This window comes from Phyllobates terribilis, unplaced genomic scaffold, assembly GCF_046119375.1.
Source record: "Phyllobates terribilis strain yellow unplaced genomic scaffold, ASM4611937v1 Scaffold_1__5_contigs__length_1240528914, whole genome shotgun sequence".
Classification (NCBI taxonomy): Eukaryota; Metazoa; Chordata; class Amphibia; order Anura; family Dendrobatidae; genus Phyllobates; species Phyllobates terribilis.
Window position 1 is genome coordinate 1116733631 of NW_027362761.1, and position 13005 is coordinate 1116746635.

The 13005-nt window shown below is 48.0% G+C and overlaps 1 protein-coding gene across 1 annotated transcript in view; it reads left to right on the forward strand.

The window, feature by feature from the left end:
• Positions 1-797: 797 nt before the first annotated feature.
• CCDC149 (coiled-coil domain containing 149) overlaps positions 798-13005 on the forward strand; it is a 92327-nt gene continuing 80119 nt past the window's right edge. Inside the window, exon 1 of the mRNA XM_073646740.1 lies at positions 798-984. Within this exon, the coding sequence (XP_073502841.1) occupies positions 937-984 (48 nt within the window). The 5' untranslated portion in view covers positions 798-936. The remainder of the gene's footprint in view (positions 985-13005) is intronic.

The window sequence follows — 13005 nt, forward strand, 5'->3', positions numbered from 1 at the left end:
TTAGAAACACCTGATAGGGGGGAAAAAAAGGTCACTTCTTTGAAATGGATCGTGATGAAGTAATCCCCAGAGTAGGGATTATCATATCAAAAGGCTGCAAAAACCCTTTAGGAAAACTCTTCCAAAACTCTTCAAAACCAGTTCAAGAAAAGAAAAATTTCTTCAAAAATTCTACAAGTGGTCTTTTCTGGGGAATCTCAGCATTTTGCAATGACTCAGTACACACCGAGTCTTGAGCTGTAGAACACCTCACCATGGATTGGAAACGCCAGGGAACAACTTTCCTTTATTTTTGCTCTATTTTCAGCAAAATTATGACTTAGTAAGAAAAATTCTAGTTTTATTTTGCTGTCCTAGCGCTGTATCTAAATAACGAGCTGTGTCCTGGGTATAAGGATGACCTGAGGCATTTGCCTTGAAAGTTCTCCCTTTCTCACTGATGCGCACCATCTTTAGTTCAGACGTCCTTATTTCAGATCTTTTCAGATTTTTCATAGTTTTTATTTCTGGAAAAGTGATGAGCGATCTTGATACCGTAGCAGTAATCACAAAGCACTGGTGGAAAAAAAAGATGTAAGTAAGAAAATGATTTTTAATAATTTAAGAATACCCTTCAGGTCTTCCTGAGCTTTCTCTATCGGGGAGATCAGAGACGTGCCGTGCAGGAATCATACTCAGTTTACAGCTTTTACGTGAATATGGCGGATTACAGACTTGCAATGCAGATATACCGGACACAGGCCAATAACATGTGGTGTAACAGGTTTGTCACACATGGTTGGTGCACTCCCCTCCCTTGCAGGGTTTGTTAATGCTGACGTAGAGCAAACAGTGCAGACAAATGTGGATCAGGCTCAGGAAGCTGCAGCTTATGGATGACTGCTGCACTGTACATTGGCCTGACAGCTCTGCAGAACATTACGGCAGCTGCCAGTCATGAATAATGACCATACAGAGAGTGACTGGCAAGGACTAGTCAGCGAGGTGAGTCCAAATGTCGATAATGCTAGAAAAATAATATTGAAAAATACTATTTCACATATGGTATTCTGCTCCTAATATGTGTGACACTCACACGTATCAGGCTCACACGTATTACGCTAGTTAACTCTTTGGGCTGGTATTGTTCGTGCACCCCGATCTTCCCAGGTGTGTGACTTCTGCAGTGAGATTGGGTGCATCAGCCGATCCTGATGAAGGGGGACGCTATCAATGGCTTATGAACCGAGCCATTGTGAATCTTGAAAGTAATTGCATAGCAGTAATATTGTATAGCACTGTTATTCAATTACTTTAGATAAGGACAGTGGTGTGACTAGAAGAGCCCCGGTGCCAAATTTGGACCTAGGCCCCCACCTGCATGTTGGTCAGATGTGTGGGCCCTTTTAGTGTTCTAGATCCTATAATGACATGCATGTTCGCCCCCATGTAATAATGTCCCCCGTCCTAGCTGTTTCCTGTAATAATCTCCACCATTAAGACCCCCATGCTGTAATAATGACTCTTATCCTAGGCCCATTCCTGGTATAATGTGCCCCATCCTTTGCCCTTTTCTGTTATTATATCCCCTGTCTTGGGCCTCTCCCTGTTATAATGTCCCCCATCCTGAGCCCCTTCCTGATATAATGTCCCCCATCCTGAGCTCCATACAGTAATAACATCCCCCATCCTGGGCCTTATTGTAATAATGTTCCCCATCCTGGCCCCTTCCTGTAACAATGTCTCCCATTATACGCCCCTTACTGGTATATTGTCCCCCATCCTATAGCAATGTCCCCCATCCTGGGCTCCTTCCTGATATAATGTCCCCCTTCCTGGTATACTGTCCCTCATCATGGACTTCTTTGTATAATGCTTCCCATCCTGACCTCTTCCTTGTATAATGACCCTTATCCTGGGCCCATTCCTTGCGTAATTCTCCCCATCCTGGGTCCCTTCCTGGCATAATGCTCCCTATCCTGGACCCCTTCCTTGTATAATGCTTCAATCCTGGGCCCCTTCCTTTATCTTGTATAATGCTCTCCATCCTTGGCCCCTTCCTTTCCTTGTATAATGCTCCCCATCCTGGGCCCCTTCCTTGTATAATGACCCTCATCCTGGGTCCAATCCTTGTGTAATGCTCCCCATCCTGGGTCCCTTCCTGGCATAATGCTTCCCATCCTGGGCCCCTTCCTGGTATAATGCTCCCTATCCTGGACCCCTTCCTTGTATAACGCTCCCGATCCTGGGCCCCTTCCTTTATTTGTATAATGCTCTCCATCCTTGGCCCCTTCCTTTCCTTGTATAATGCTCCCCATCCTGGGCTCCTTCCTTGTATAATGCTCCCCATTTTGGGCCCCTTCCTTGAATAATGATCCCCCTATATTGGGCCCCATTTTTGTATAATGCTCCCCATCCTGCGCCCCTTCCTTGTATGATGTTCCCCATCCTTGGCCCCTTCCTTGTATAATGCTCCCCATTCTGAGCCCCTTCCTTGGATAATGCTTCCCATTCCTGGTACAATGTCCTGGTATAATGTTCTGCCACTGTTTTCCAATACAATAAATAAAAAACACTTCTTCTTACCTTTCTCCGCTCCCACGTGTGGTGTCCGGTTCTGTAACCGACTTCAGCATGCCAGCATGGGCAATACAGAAGCTGGCCACTGATTGGCTGAACATCCAGCTGAAATAAGCGTTAGATCCGGTCGCAGTCGCACCCTTTGTGACTGCGATAGTTACGCCCCTGCATATGGAATTATTTGGTCACTATATGTTGGAATTACTTGAGCACGGTATGGTTGCAATGTCCAACACTATTGAGCGTGGTTGTTTTTTAAACAATATACAGAACTGATACTATGATAAAATAACATATTTTCAAGCCCATTTTCTTGCTTGCAGAAAGGGCAGTGCGCTCATGGTTGATTAACAAATTGGACCAATGGCATAGATGAGCTGCTGGTCCAGACTGCATTGCCTCTGCAACACTGGAGGAGCAGAGGCCATGGGATTTATTCCTGATCTAAATCCCATTGAACACCTGTGGGTGCTTTCTGAGTGCTGCTTGAAGTATGTTTGGGGGAATTGTCCTGCTGGAAGACCCATGACCTAGCACGCAAACCTGCTTTCTGACATTGGCCACTATATTGAGACCCAAAATCCTTTGGTAATCTTCATATTTTATGATGCCTTGCACACAGTCAAGACACCCAGTGCCAGAGGTAGCAAAACAACCCCAAAACATCTTTGAACATCCACCATATTTGACTCTAGGTACTGTGTTTCTTTGTAGGCCTTATTCCATTTTTGCTAAACAGTAGAATGATGTGCTTTACCAAAAAGCTCTATCTTGGTCTCATCTGACCACAAGATGCTTTCACACAAAGATTTTGGCTTACTCATGTACATTTTAGCAAACTGCAGTCTAGCTTTTTTATGTCTCTGAGTCAGCAGTGGGGTTCTCCTGCGTCTCCTGCCATAGCGTTTCATTTCATTCAAATGTCAACTGATAGTTTGCGCTTACACTGATGCAACCTGAGCCTGCAGGACAGCTTGAATTGTGGCTGCTTGTCCACCATCCGGACTATCCTGTATTTCAACCATTCATCGATTTTTCTCTACTGTTCACGTCCAGGGAGATTAGCTACAGTGTCATGATTATGTTGCGCACCAAAGGAACATTAAGACCTCTGGAGATGGACTTGTAACCTTGAGATTGTTGATATTCTTCAACAATTTTGGTTCTCAAGTCCTCAGACGGTTCTCCTTTCCTATTTCTGTTCTCCATGCTTAGTATTGCACAAACAGACACACAATGCAAAGTTTGAGTCAACTTCTCCCCTTTTTATCTGGTTTCAGGTGTGATTTTCATATTGCCCACACCTGTTACTTGCCACAGGTGAGTTTGACCGACCATCACATGCTTGAAACAAAGTTGTTTACCCACAATTTTGGAAAGGTGCAAACAATTTTGTCCGGCCCATTTTGGAGGTTTTGTTTGAAATGATGTTTAATTTGCCTTTTTGTCTCTGATTTTTTGGAAAATAAACATGTGTATAACGAAACATGAGTAATTGAAATAATTTTCTGGGAGAAATACTTCATTTTCAGGAATAATTTCAAGGGTTCCAACACTTTTGGCCATGACCGTATATACTGTATTTTTCGGACCATAAGATGCACTTTTTTCCCCCAAAATTTGGAAGGAAAATGGGAGGTGCGTCTTATGGTCCGAACGGTACTCTACCGGTGGTGGTGGAGCAGGGATTGCAGGATCCTCCGGCGGAGGCAGAGGTGAGATGCGGCTGGAGCCGGGGCCTGTACCTGTGCTGGTGTCGGGTGGTGAAGCAGAGGAGCCGGGGACTCTGCCGGCCTGTGAGCGGTGTCCGGCGGTGCGACAGAGCAGCGTGTGCGGCTTCATCTTCCCGAGGCCGTAATCCATGGGAAAATGGCCGCCGGAAGCGGCACATGCGCCGACCCAGAGCTCCGGCGGACATTTTCCTGTAGATCACAGCCTCCAGCCGCCGGAAACCGCACACGCTGCTCTGCCACATCCCCGGAAACCACTCACAGCCCGGCAGAGGCCCCGGCTCCTCTGCTTCACCGCCGGACGCCGCTCACAGGTCCAGTCCCCATTCCCCAGTTCCCAGGCCCCAGTCCACAGGCGCCAGTCTAGTTCCCAGGCCCCAGTTCCCAGGCCCCAGTTCCCAGGCCAGTCCCGTCCACAGGCGCCAGTCCAGTGCACAGGCCCCAGGCCAGTCCAGTCCACAGGCCCCAGGCCAGGCAAGGCCAGTCCACAGGCCCCAGGCCAGGCCAGTCCACAGGCCCCAACCAGACACCGGCATCTCACCTCTTCTGCTGCCGCCGGGTTCCTGAGGCAGGGAACGGAGGAACCTGCGATCCTGCTCCACCCCCCCCCCAGGTAAGATACCTAATCAGACTATAAGATGGACCCCATCTTATAAAAAATAGTTTTTTTCCTATTTTCCACCCCAAAATTTGGGGTGCGTCTTATGGTCTGGTGCGTCTTATAGTCCGAAAAATACGGTACTTACTTGGATTGTCTCAGGAAAAAATATTGTTAAAAGTGTGTATGGAAAGAAGAGTATTTACAATATACATCAATTAACAATAGTTTGCAGCTTTGTAAATGCTGTAGGCTTTTACTCACTCAGCGGCTTTTGAGGTAGGCAGAGGAAGCGGTTTCTTTAAAAATGTTCAAGGCAGGGCAGGTTTATTGTAACTTCATAAACCGCACTTTAAAAGTAAATGAAACACAGCCTAGTCCGGCACAGAGTAGCAAAACAGAAAATAAACAGTCCATACTGTACTGCGGGTTCGCATGCTCACGGTCAGTGTCCTTTAGCACACACGCTGGAAGACTCCACACCTCCAGCCATAGAAACTGAATGAGACACTCGGTCTCTATTTTATTTACAAGAACCACGCCCTGGAGTGGGGATATGTGAGCAGCCATTCCCTCCCATCTCTTATGACTGCTCGTAAAAACCGGCCCTGATATGCCCTATTAACCCTATCAGCACTACGTGTGCTGGAGCATGCTTTCCCGGGTTTGCATCACCGAAGCTACCAACCTTGATGATACATATCTCCCCTCAAGGACCTGTCCGGCGGCCATCTTACATATCCCCCTCTGCCCAAAGCCAGGGGGCTTGGCACCTTCTGCTAGCAAACAGTGGACCCTAGATAATGCGTCAGCATTGCCATGTACTTTATCAGGCCTATGCTCTACATGGAAGCTAAAATCCTGAAGGGCTAGGAACCACCTGGTCACTTGGGCATTATTCCTCTTCTTCTCACTCATCCACCTTAGTGGGGCATGGTCTGACACCAGCCTGAACTTCCTGCCTAAGAGGTAGTACCTTAGAGTGTCCAACGCCCGCTTGATGGCTAAACATTCCTTCTCCACTATGGAGTAATTCTTCTCACAAGATGTCAGCTTCTGGCTTAAATACATTATGGGGAGCTCTTCCCCGTTCATCTCTTGTGATAGGACAGCACCCAGCCCGTTATCTGACATATCCATTTGGACCACAAACTCTTTAGAGAAATCCGGTGCCACCAACACTGGCTGTTTACATCGGGCTTGCTTTAGTTCCTGGAAGGCCATCTCAGGTTCTGGAGACCACTTAGCCATAGCCGATTTTGTCCCTTTAAGGAGGTCTGTCAACGGTCGGCTATCATGGCGAAGTTAGCCCACAATGCCCAGGAACGCTCTGACCTGCTTTTTTGAGAGAGGTTGTGGCCAACCCTGGATCGCATCAACTTTATTTATTTGGGGCTTTATCTCGCCTCTGTCTATGACATACAGTAGCCCAAATATTTGGTTTCCTCCATGCTCATGGCACATTTCTTCAGTTTGATGGAAAACCCTGCCTTCCGTAGAGCATCAAATATCGCCTGGACTTTGCTCAGATGGCTTCCCCAATCCTGGCTGTAGATCGCGATATCATCCACGTAGGCCGCTGCATACTTCTTGTGGGGAGTTAGGATCCGGTCCATGGCTCTCTCGAAGCTGGAGTTCCTTGCAACCCAAACGGCATCTTTGTGTACTGGAAACAGCCATCTGGTGTTGAAAATGCCGTCTTCTCCTTGGCATCTTGGGACATATGAATTTGCCAATAGCCTTTTGTGAGGTCAAGAGTGGTAATGTACCTGGCCAGTCCTAGCCTTTCAATTAGTTCATCTACCCTGGACATTGGGTATGAATCAAACTTAGAGACCTCATTCAGTTTCCTATAGTCATTGCAAAATCACCATTCTCCATCTGGTTTCGGCACTAAGACTATGAGACTGGACCAACCACTCTTGGACTCTTCAATGACACCTAGACTCAGCATGCGCTTCACCTCTTTCGAGATTACCTCTCAGCGGGCTTCAGGGATCCAATATGGCTTCATATTTACTTGGACATGAGACTCTGTAAGCACCTCATGCTCTATGATGTGAGTACACCCCGGTAGATCAAAGAACAGGTCCCTGTTCTGCTGTAGAAACTCTTGGCATTGTTGCTTTTGCCTCCTTGGCCTCTCCCACATCAGCTTCAGTCTTCGCCACCAAGCACAGAGCTTCCACTGGCTCCCAATCTCGCCATGGCTTAATCAGGTGGACGTGGTACACCCGGTAGGGCTTCCTTCTCCCTGGTTGGTGGACTTTATAGTTGACATCGCCAACCTTCTCTCCTACTTCACAGGGGCCCTGCCACTTAGCCAGTAATTTGCTCTCCACCATAGGTACCATGGGTACCAGTACCCGATCCCCAGGGTTGAAGAGTCTCACCCTCGTTGACCTATTGTACACCCTCGACTGTGCCTCTTGTGCTTTGAGGAGGTGTTCTTTTACAATGGGCATCACCTCTGCAATCCTCTCTTGCATCTGGGCAACATGTTCGAACACACTCCTGTAGGGTGTAGACTCCGCCTCCCAGTTCTCCTTTGCTACGTCCAGGAGTCCACGGAGGTGTCTGCCATACAACAGCTCAAAAGGGGAGAATCCAGTAGAGGCCTGTGGGACTTCTCTGATGGAGAATAGAAGGTACGGCAATAGACAGTCCCAGTCCCGGCCGTCTTTCTTTTCGACCTTCTTCAACATGGCCTTCAAGGTTTTATTAAACCTCTCCAGCAAGCCATCTGCCTGTGGGTGGTAGACTGAGGTACTGAGTTGTGTGATTTGAAGGGTCTTACACAACTCCCTCTTCACCTTTGACATAAATGGAGTTGTGACGCCTCTACTCGAAAGCCCTTTTCTTTACCCTGGGAGATGGGGGACTCGGAGTCGGGTCCTATGATGGAGAGATGGGGTGCAGCCGTGGCCCGGACCCGACCCGTGCTCAGGGCTGTCACAATTTAAAAAGGATGGTGTGGGCTTATCCGGGTTGAGTGGCTGATTTACGAATACGCCACCTGTGGCACCTGGTGAAGGCCACCAGCCCAGCTGCAGTCCGCTGAGGCATGGTGTTATGGCGGCCAAAGTTATTACTACTCCCCACAGGCGGAGCGAGGCCTCAGGGCAGAGGGACAGGATGGAGAGGGTAGTAGTAGAGGAGTACGGGTGCGGCGTTGTGCGGTGTAGCGCAGAATAAACAGTCCGGAGGCCATAGCGGTGAACTTCCAAGGCTTTACTCACATTAGAGATGGCAGAAGGAAGGCGACTCCCTGCTCCCCGCGGAGTCCTGCGGTCACCAGGGACGGGGGGGTCCGACAACCTCTGAGTAAGTCCAGCATTCGATCAGGACCCTACACCGAAGTGTTTCTGAACTACAGACCGTATCCTCTCCTGTGTGTGTGAATAGGCCAGGTCTCCCTCTGAGCTCCTCTCAGAACAAGGGCACGGGTGGCAGCTCCGCTCCTTCCGATACCCGGTGGGATCCTCAGGGCCTACCGGGCTTTCCCGACCAGGACATGGAGTAGCAAGGTCAGGTGTCGGGGGCCGGTACCAATCTTGCAGCCGGACTCCCTCTGAATATATCAGGTGGTGAGGACAGGTGGAGTACGCCGCTCCGTCTGCATCCTCCCCGGGATCCATTTGCTGTGGAGCTACACTCTTAAGCTCCGGGCCTTCTTGGTCATGGTCTTTGACCGGGTTGTGACATTCCTCATCTGCAACCTGCCCCTCGTCCCAAGGCCGGGGTACGAGGGCTGTGTCCCCATCCGGTGCAGGCCCACACAGGATCCGCGTTCAGGGTGGGAGATCACAGTACCACTCAGTAATTGACAGCACAAAGACCAAAACCAAAGATGGCTTTTTATTCAATATGAAATTTACAGTGTCACTAAATTGTGAGTCCTCCACCCTCACCCACTAACTGGTTCCCCTCACTCTTGGTTCCCCAGTCTCCCTGTAACCAGGAGGGCAGCACCTAGTGCATTCTAGCCCCCTCTGGTGGAGAAATGTGGTGTTGGATGCAAAGGTTGGGTCCCGACATCACACTGTTCTTACCTCAGAGGAGGAACACTACATTCCATTAAAGAAGTGCAGCATCCCTGTGGCGGTCGAACCCTCAGGGGCGCCACAGAGTCCCTTGGTCCTTTAGGATCTCTTTAGGCAACCACGTCCTGGAAAAAATATGGACCATCTCCCGGGCTATACACTTGGAGGAGAAGTTTTGTAGTGGTACAGCCTCCAGATACCATGTAGCATAGTCCAGCACCACCAGGATATACTGATGTCTTCTGGCGGACTTGACCAGGGGTCCCACTAGATCCATGGCGATGCGATCGAACGGGACCTTAATGATAGGCAGTGGCACTAAAGGGCTACGGAAGTGAGCCACCGGGGAGATCAGCTGACAGGTGGGACAGGACCTACAATAATTCAAGATCTCTCGGTGACACCCAGGCCAGTAGAACCTCTGTAGGATCCTTTCCTGGGTCTTTTCTACCCCCAGATGACCACCTAAGAAATGTGCATGGACCATATCTAATATATTGCGCCTGTACGGCCCTGGCCATAGTAACTGCTCTATTACCTCTCCTCTGAGCTTGGTGACCCGATATAGTAGCTCCCCATTTACGGCAAAGTACGGATATCGGGTGTCAGCCCTCGGCTCTTGAGCAACACCATTAAGAACAGTGACATTATCAAACTCAGAGTTAAGTCTCTGAGCTGGGCGGTTCCAAAGTTTCCCCCGGACACCTCCAGCTCAAGGATGTTGGCCTCATCCCCAACAAGCACACAAAAAGGAGACCCATCGGCTATGGCCTGCGTTTCTTTAGGAGCGACCTGGTTGTTATCTGAAAATGTCGGCATCCTTCCTTTCTCCCACAAGTCCCAAAACAAGGCAAAGTCCCGCCCTATTATAACAGAGTGCAACAGGTCCTTGACTATGCCCACCTCATGGGACTCGGCGCCACAGTTTGTGTCTATGACCACTCGGGCCACAGGGTAGTCCTTAACGTCCCCATGGATACAACGGACGCCGACCTTCTTCCACGGAATCAGCCGATGAGGAATTGTAGCCCTCATTAGGGTTACCAAACTCCCCGAGTCCAACAGACCAGTCATTTGCACTCCATTTACTGGCATGGGGCATGCTTACAGACCCTCGCCTGGTTGAGGAACAGCGCTGCAGTCCATTGGCTTGTTGGTCATGGGGCAGCAAGCGGCTATGTGACCTGAGCTGTGACACCTCCAACAAATTACGATATTGGACGGGCCTTTGCCAGCAACTCGGACCCCTACTGGGCTCTTGGACGCCCCGCCGATGTGGCTCTAGTGCCCCTCTTTTGGGTGTCCGCTCCCCTTGGGGAACCACAGTATGGAGATGCTACGACCCCTTGTTTCCCCAAAGAACTCTCTACTGCCTGGTACCTTTCCACCAACGCCACCAGGTCATCGGCATTACGGGGATCTCCCTGGGCAACCCAGGATTGCAACGACCTCGGAAGGGAGTGTATGAACCTGTCCATGACAACTTTCTCCACCATCTGTGCTGGGGAGGAAGATTCAGGTTGCAACCACTTTTGAACCAGGTGTAGGAGGTTGAACATTTGAGACCAGGGAGGTTTGTCATTGTAATAGGACCAGTGGTACACCCTTTGCGTCCTGACAGTCAGAGTCACTCCCAAGCACGCCAAAATCTCCATTTTCAATTTGGCGTACACCTTTGCATCCTGCAAGGCCAAGTCAAAAGGCCTTCTGCGGCTCCCCTGTTAAATATGGCGCCAGAACCTCCACCCACTGCTCCGGAGGCAATTTATCCCTTTCCGCCACCCTTTCAAACACAGTCAGGAATGCCTCAACGTCATTACCCGGAGTCATCTTGTGTAAGGCTCTTCTTACCGTCTTCCTGATGTGTGAGTCATCACCTGGACTTTGGGGTACGGCGGTTTCCCTGCCACGGATCACCTCGGCTAGAAGCTCCATCTGCTGCTGCTTAAGTGAGGGACTGAAGGGGTCATCATAAAGAATGGGGGGTGGGCTGTGGGGGCATCATGCTAAGTGAGATGCTGTGGGGACCATCATAGTGAGGGGATGTGGGAGCCATCATACTGAGGATGGGCTGTACGGGGGCCTTCATTGAAAGTGGTGGGCTATGATGGCCATGACTCTCAGTGGGGGGCTAATGGAGGCCATCATATTGAGTGAGGTGCGGTGGGGGCCATCATACTGAATGGGGGGTTGTGTGGGCCATCATAATAAGTGAGAGACTGTGGGGACCATCATACTGAGTCGGGGTGGGCTATGGAGGCATGATACAAAGTGAGGCATTATGGGGACCATAATACTAAATAAAGGACTGTAGGGGCCATCATACAGAGTGGGGGGCTGTGAAGGAATCATACTTAGTGGGAGGCTGTAGTGGTTATCAAACTGAATGTTGAGCCATCATACTGAGTGGGGGCTGTGAGAGCATTATACTGAGGGGCCATCTTACGGTGTAGGGGCCCTCATACTTGTGTGTGGAGCTGTGGGGGTATCATATTGAGTGGGGGGCATCATACTGACAAGTTATCATATTGTGTGAGGGCCATGATACTGTGTGTCCGAGAACTATGAGGATATTATACTGTGGTGGGAGACAATTTAGGGGCATCATGCTGTGGGGTATCATACAGTGTTGGGGGTACTTTGTGGGCGTCTTACTGTGTATATGGGGAGACTGTGGGGTGAAATTGTGGGGGGGAATTCACAGTGGCAGTATCATTCTGTGTGTGTGTAGGAGGGGTGCGGGGGGGACATCATACTCTATAATGTCCATGAAAGCGGTATCATTGTTGAGAACACTAAATGGCTTAGGGGTTTGGATAGCGGCATGTGACCCTGCCTCTTTCACTGACTATTTTTAGGGGGAGAGCGGGGAAGCCAATAAACCTTTTGCTCTGGGGGAATGTGATTTCTGTATATGCCCCTGTCAGTGACAGTATAAAGCGAAGATAAAGCAGAGAGATATATAGATAGCTGTGGACACATAGAGGCGGCTGGGGCTGAACATCTTGTATCATAACCAGCACAGGATATATATACAGGAGAAGACATATCAGGCTGTTTTTTCGCTCAGAGCCATATTTGGGAAGCCCCTGCTCCACTTTTTCTGACAGGTGACTATATTGGGAGTAATGATGAAGGGGCAGTCAGCCGTTACTGTTTCAGGTTTGCATTAATTGCTACTTTTCTTTCCTAAGGATTTTTATGTGACTTCTAGAAAAGTGTTGGAAAACTATGTCTGACATTATGTAACCGTCCCCGCACATAGTCATGATCCTGGAGCCGGCTGCCCCGGGGGAGACACTGGTACGGCGCCTCAGTCAGTAGTAATGAATTTGCCCCTAATCTATGACATTTATCACCTTTTTATATCAATTAATTCTGTATAAAAACAGCAACATTTTGTCCAAAGTTGAACTTACATTTTATAAAATAGACTTTGCCCTACTGAGCAATGACTTATCGACTGATCTATGGGTGAATATGTCATAAAGCAGGCGGCATGGGAACCTACAGCTGCCCCCATAACTGACAGGCACCCCCTATAATAAATATATGTATTATAGCAGCATTGGACCCCAGCACCAGATGAGTGTACTGTGCACACGATGCCTGTATTTTATAGTATTATAATATATTGAATTATTTATAATGTCTGTATATCTAATGTAGTATTTTATTTACTATTATTATAATTTAATACATTAATATTATATCTGTACATTATGATAACACATGTATCTGTATTAAGTACTATGAGAATATATTACTATGTATGACACTATATTATAATAATATAATATTAATATCTGTGTATTATAATAGCATTATATATATATAATGTACTATGAGACTATATTGTTATTGATGTCTGCATATAATATGATAATATATTATTGATGTCTGTATATAATATGAGAATATATTATTATTGATGTCTGTATATAATATGAGAATATATTATTATTGATGTCTGTATATAATATAAGAATACATTATTATTGATGTCTGTATATAATATGAGAATAAATTATTATTGATGCCTGTATACAATATAAGAATACATTATTAATATAAC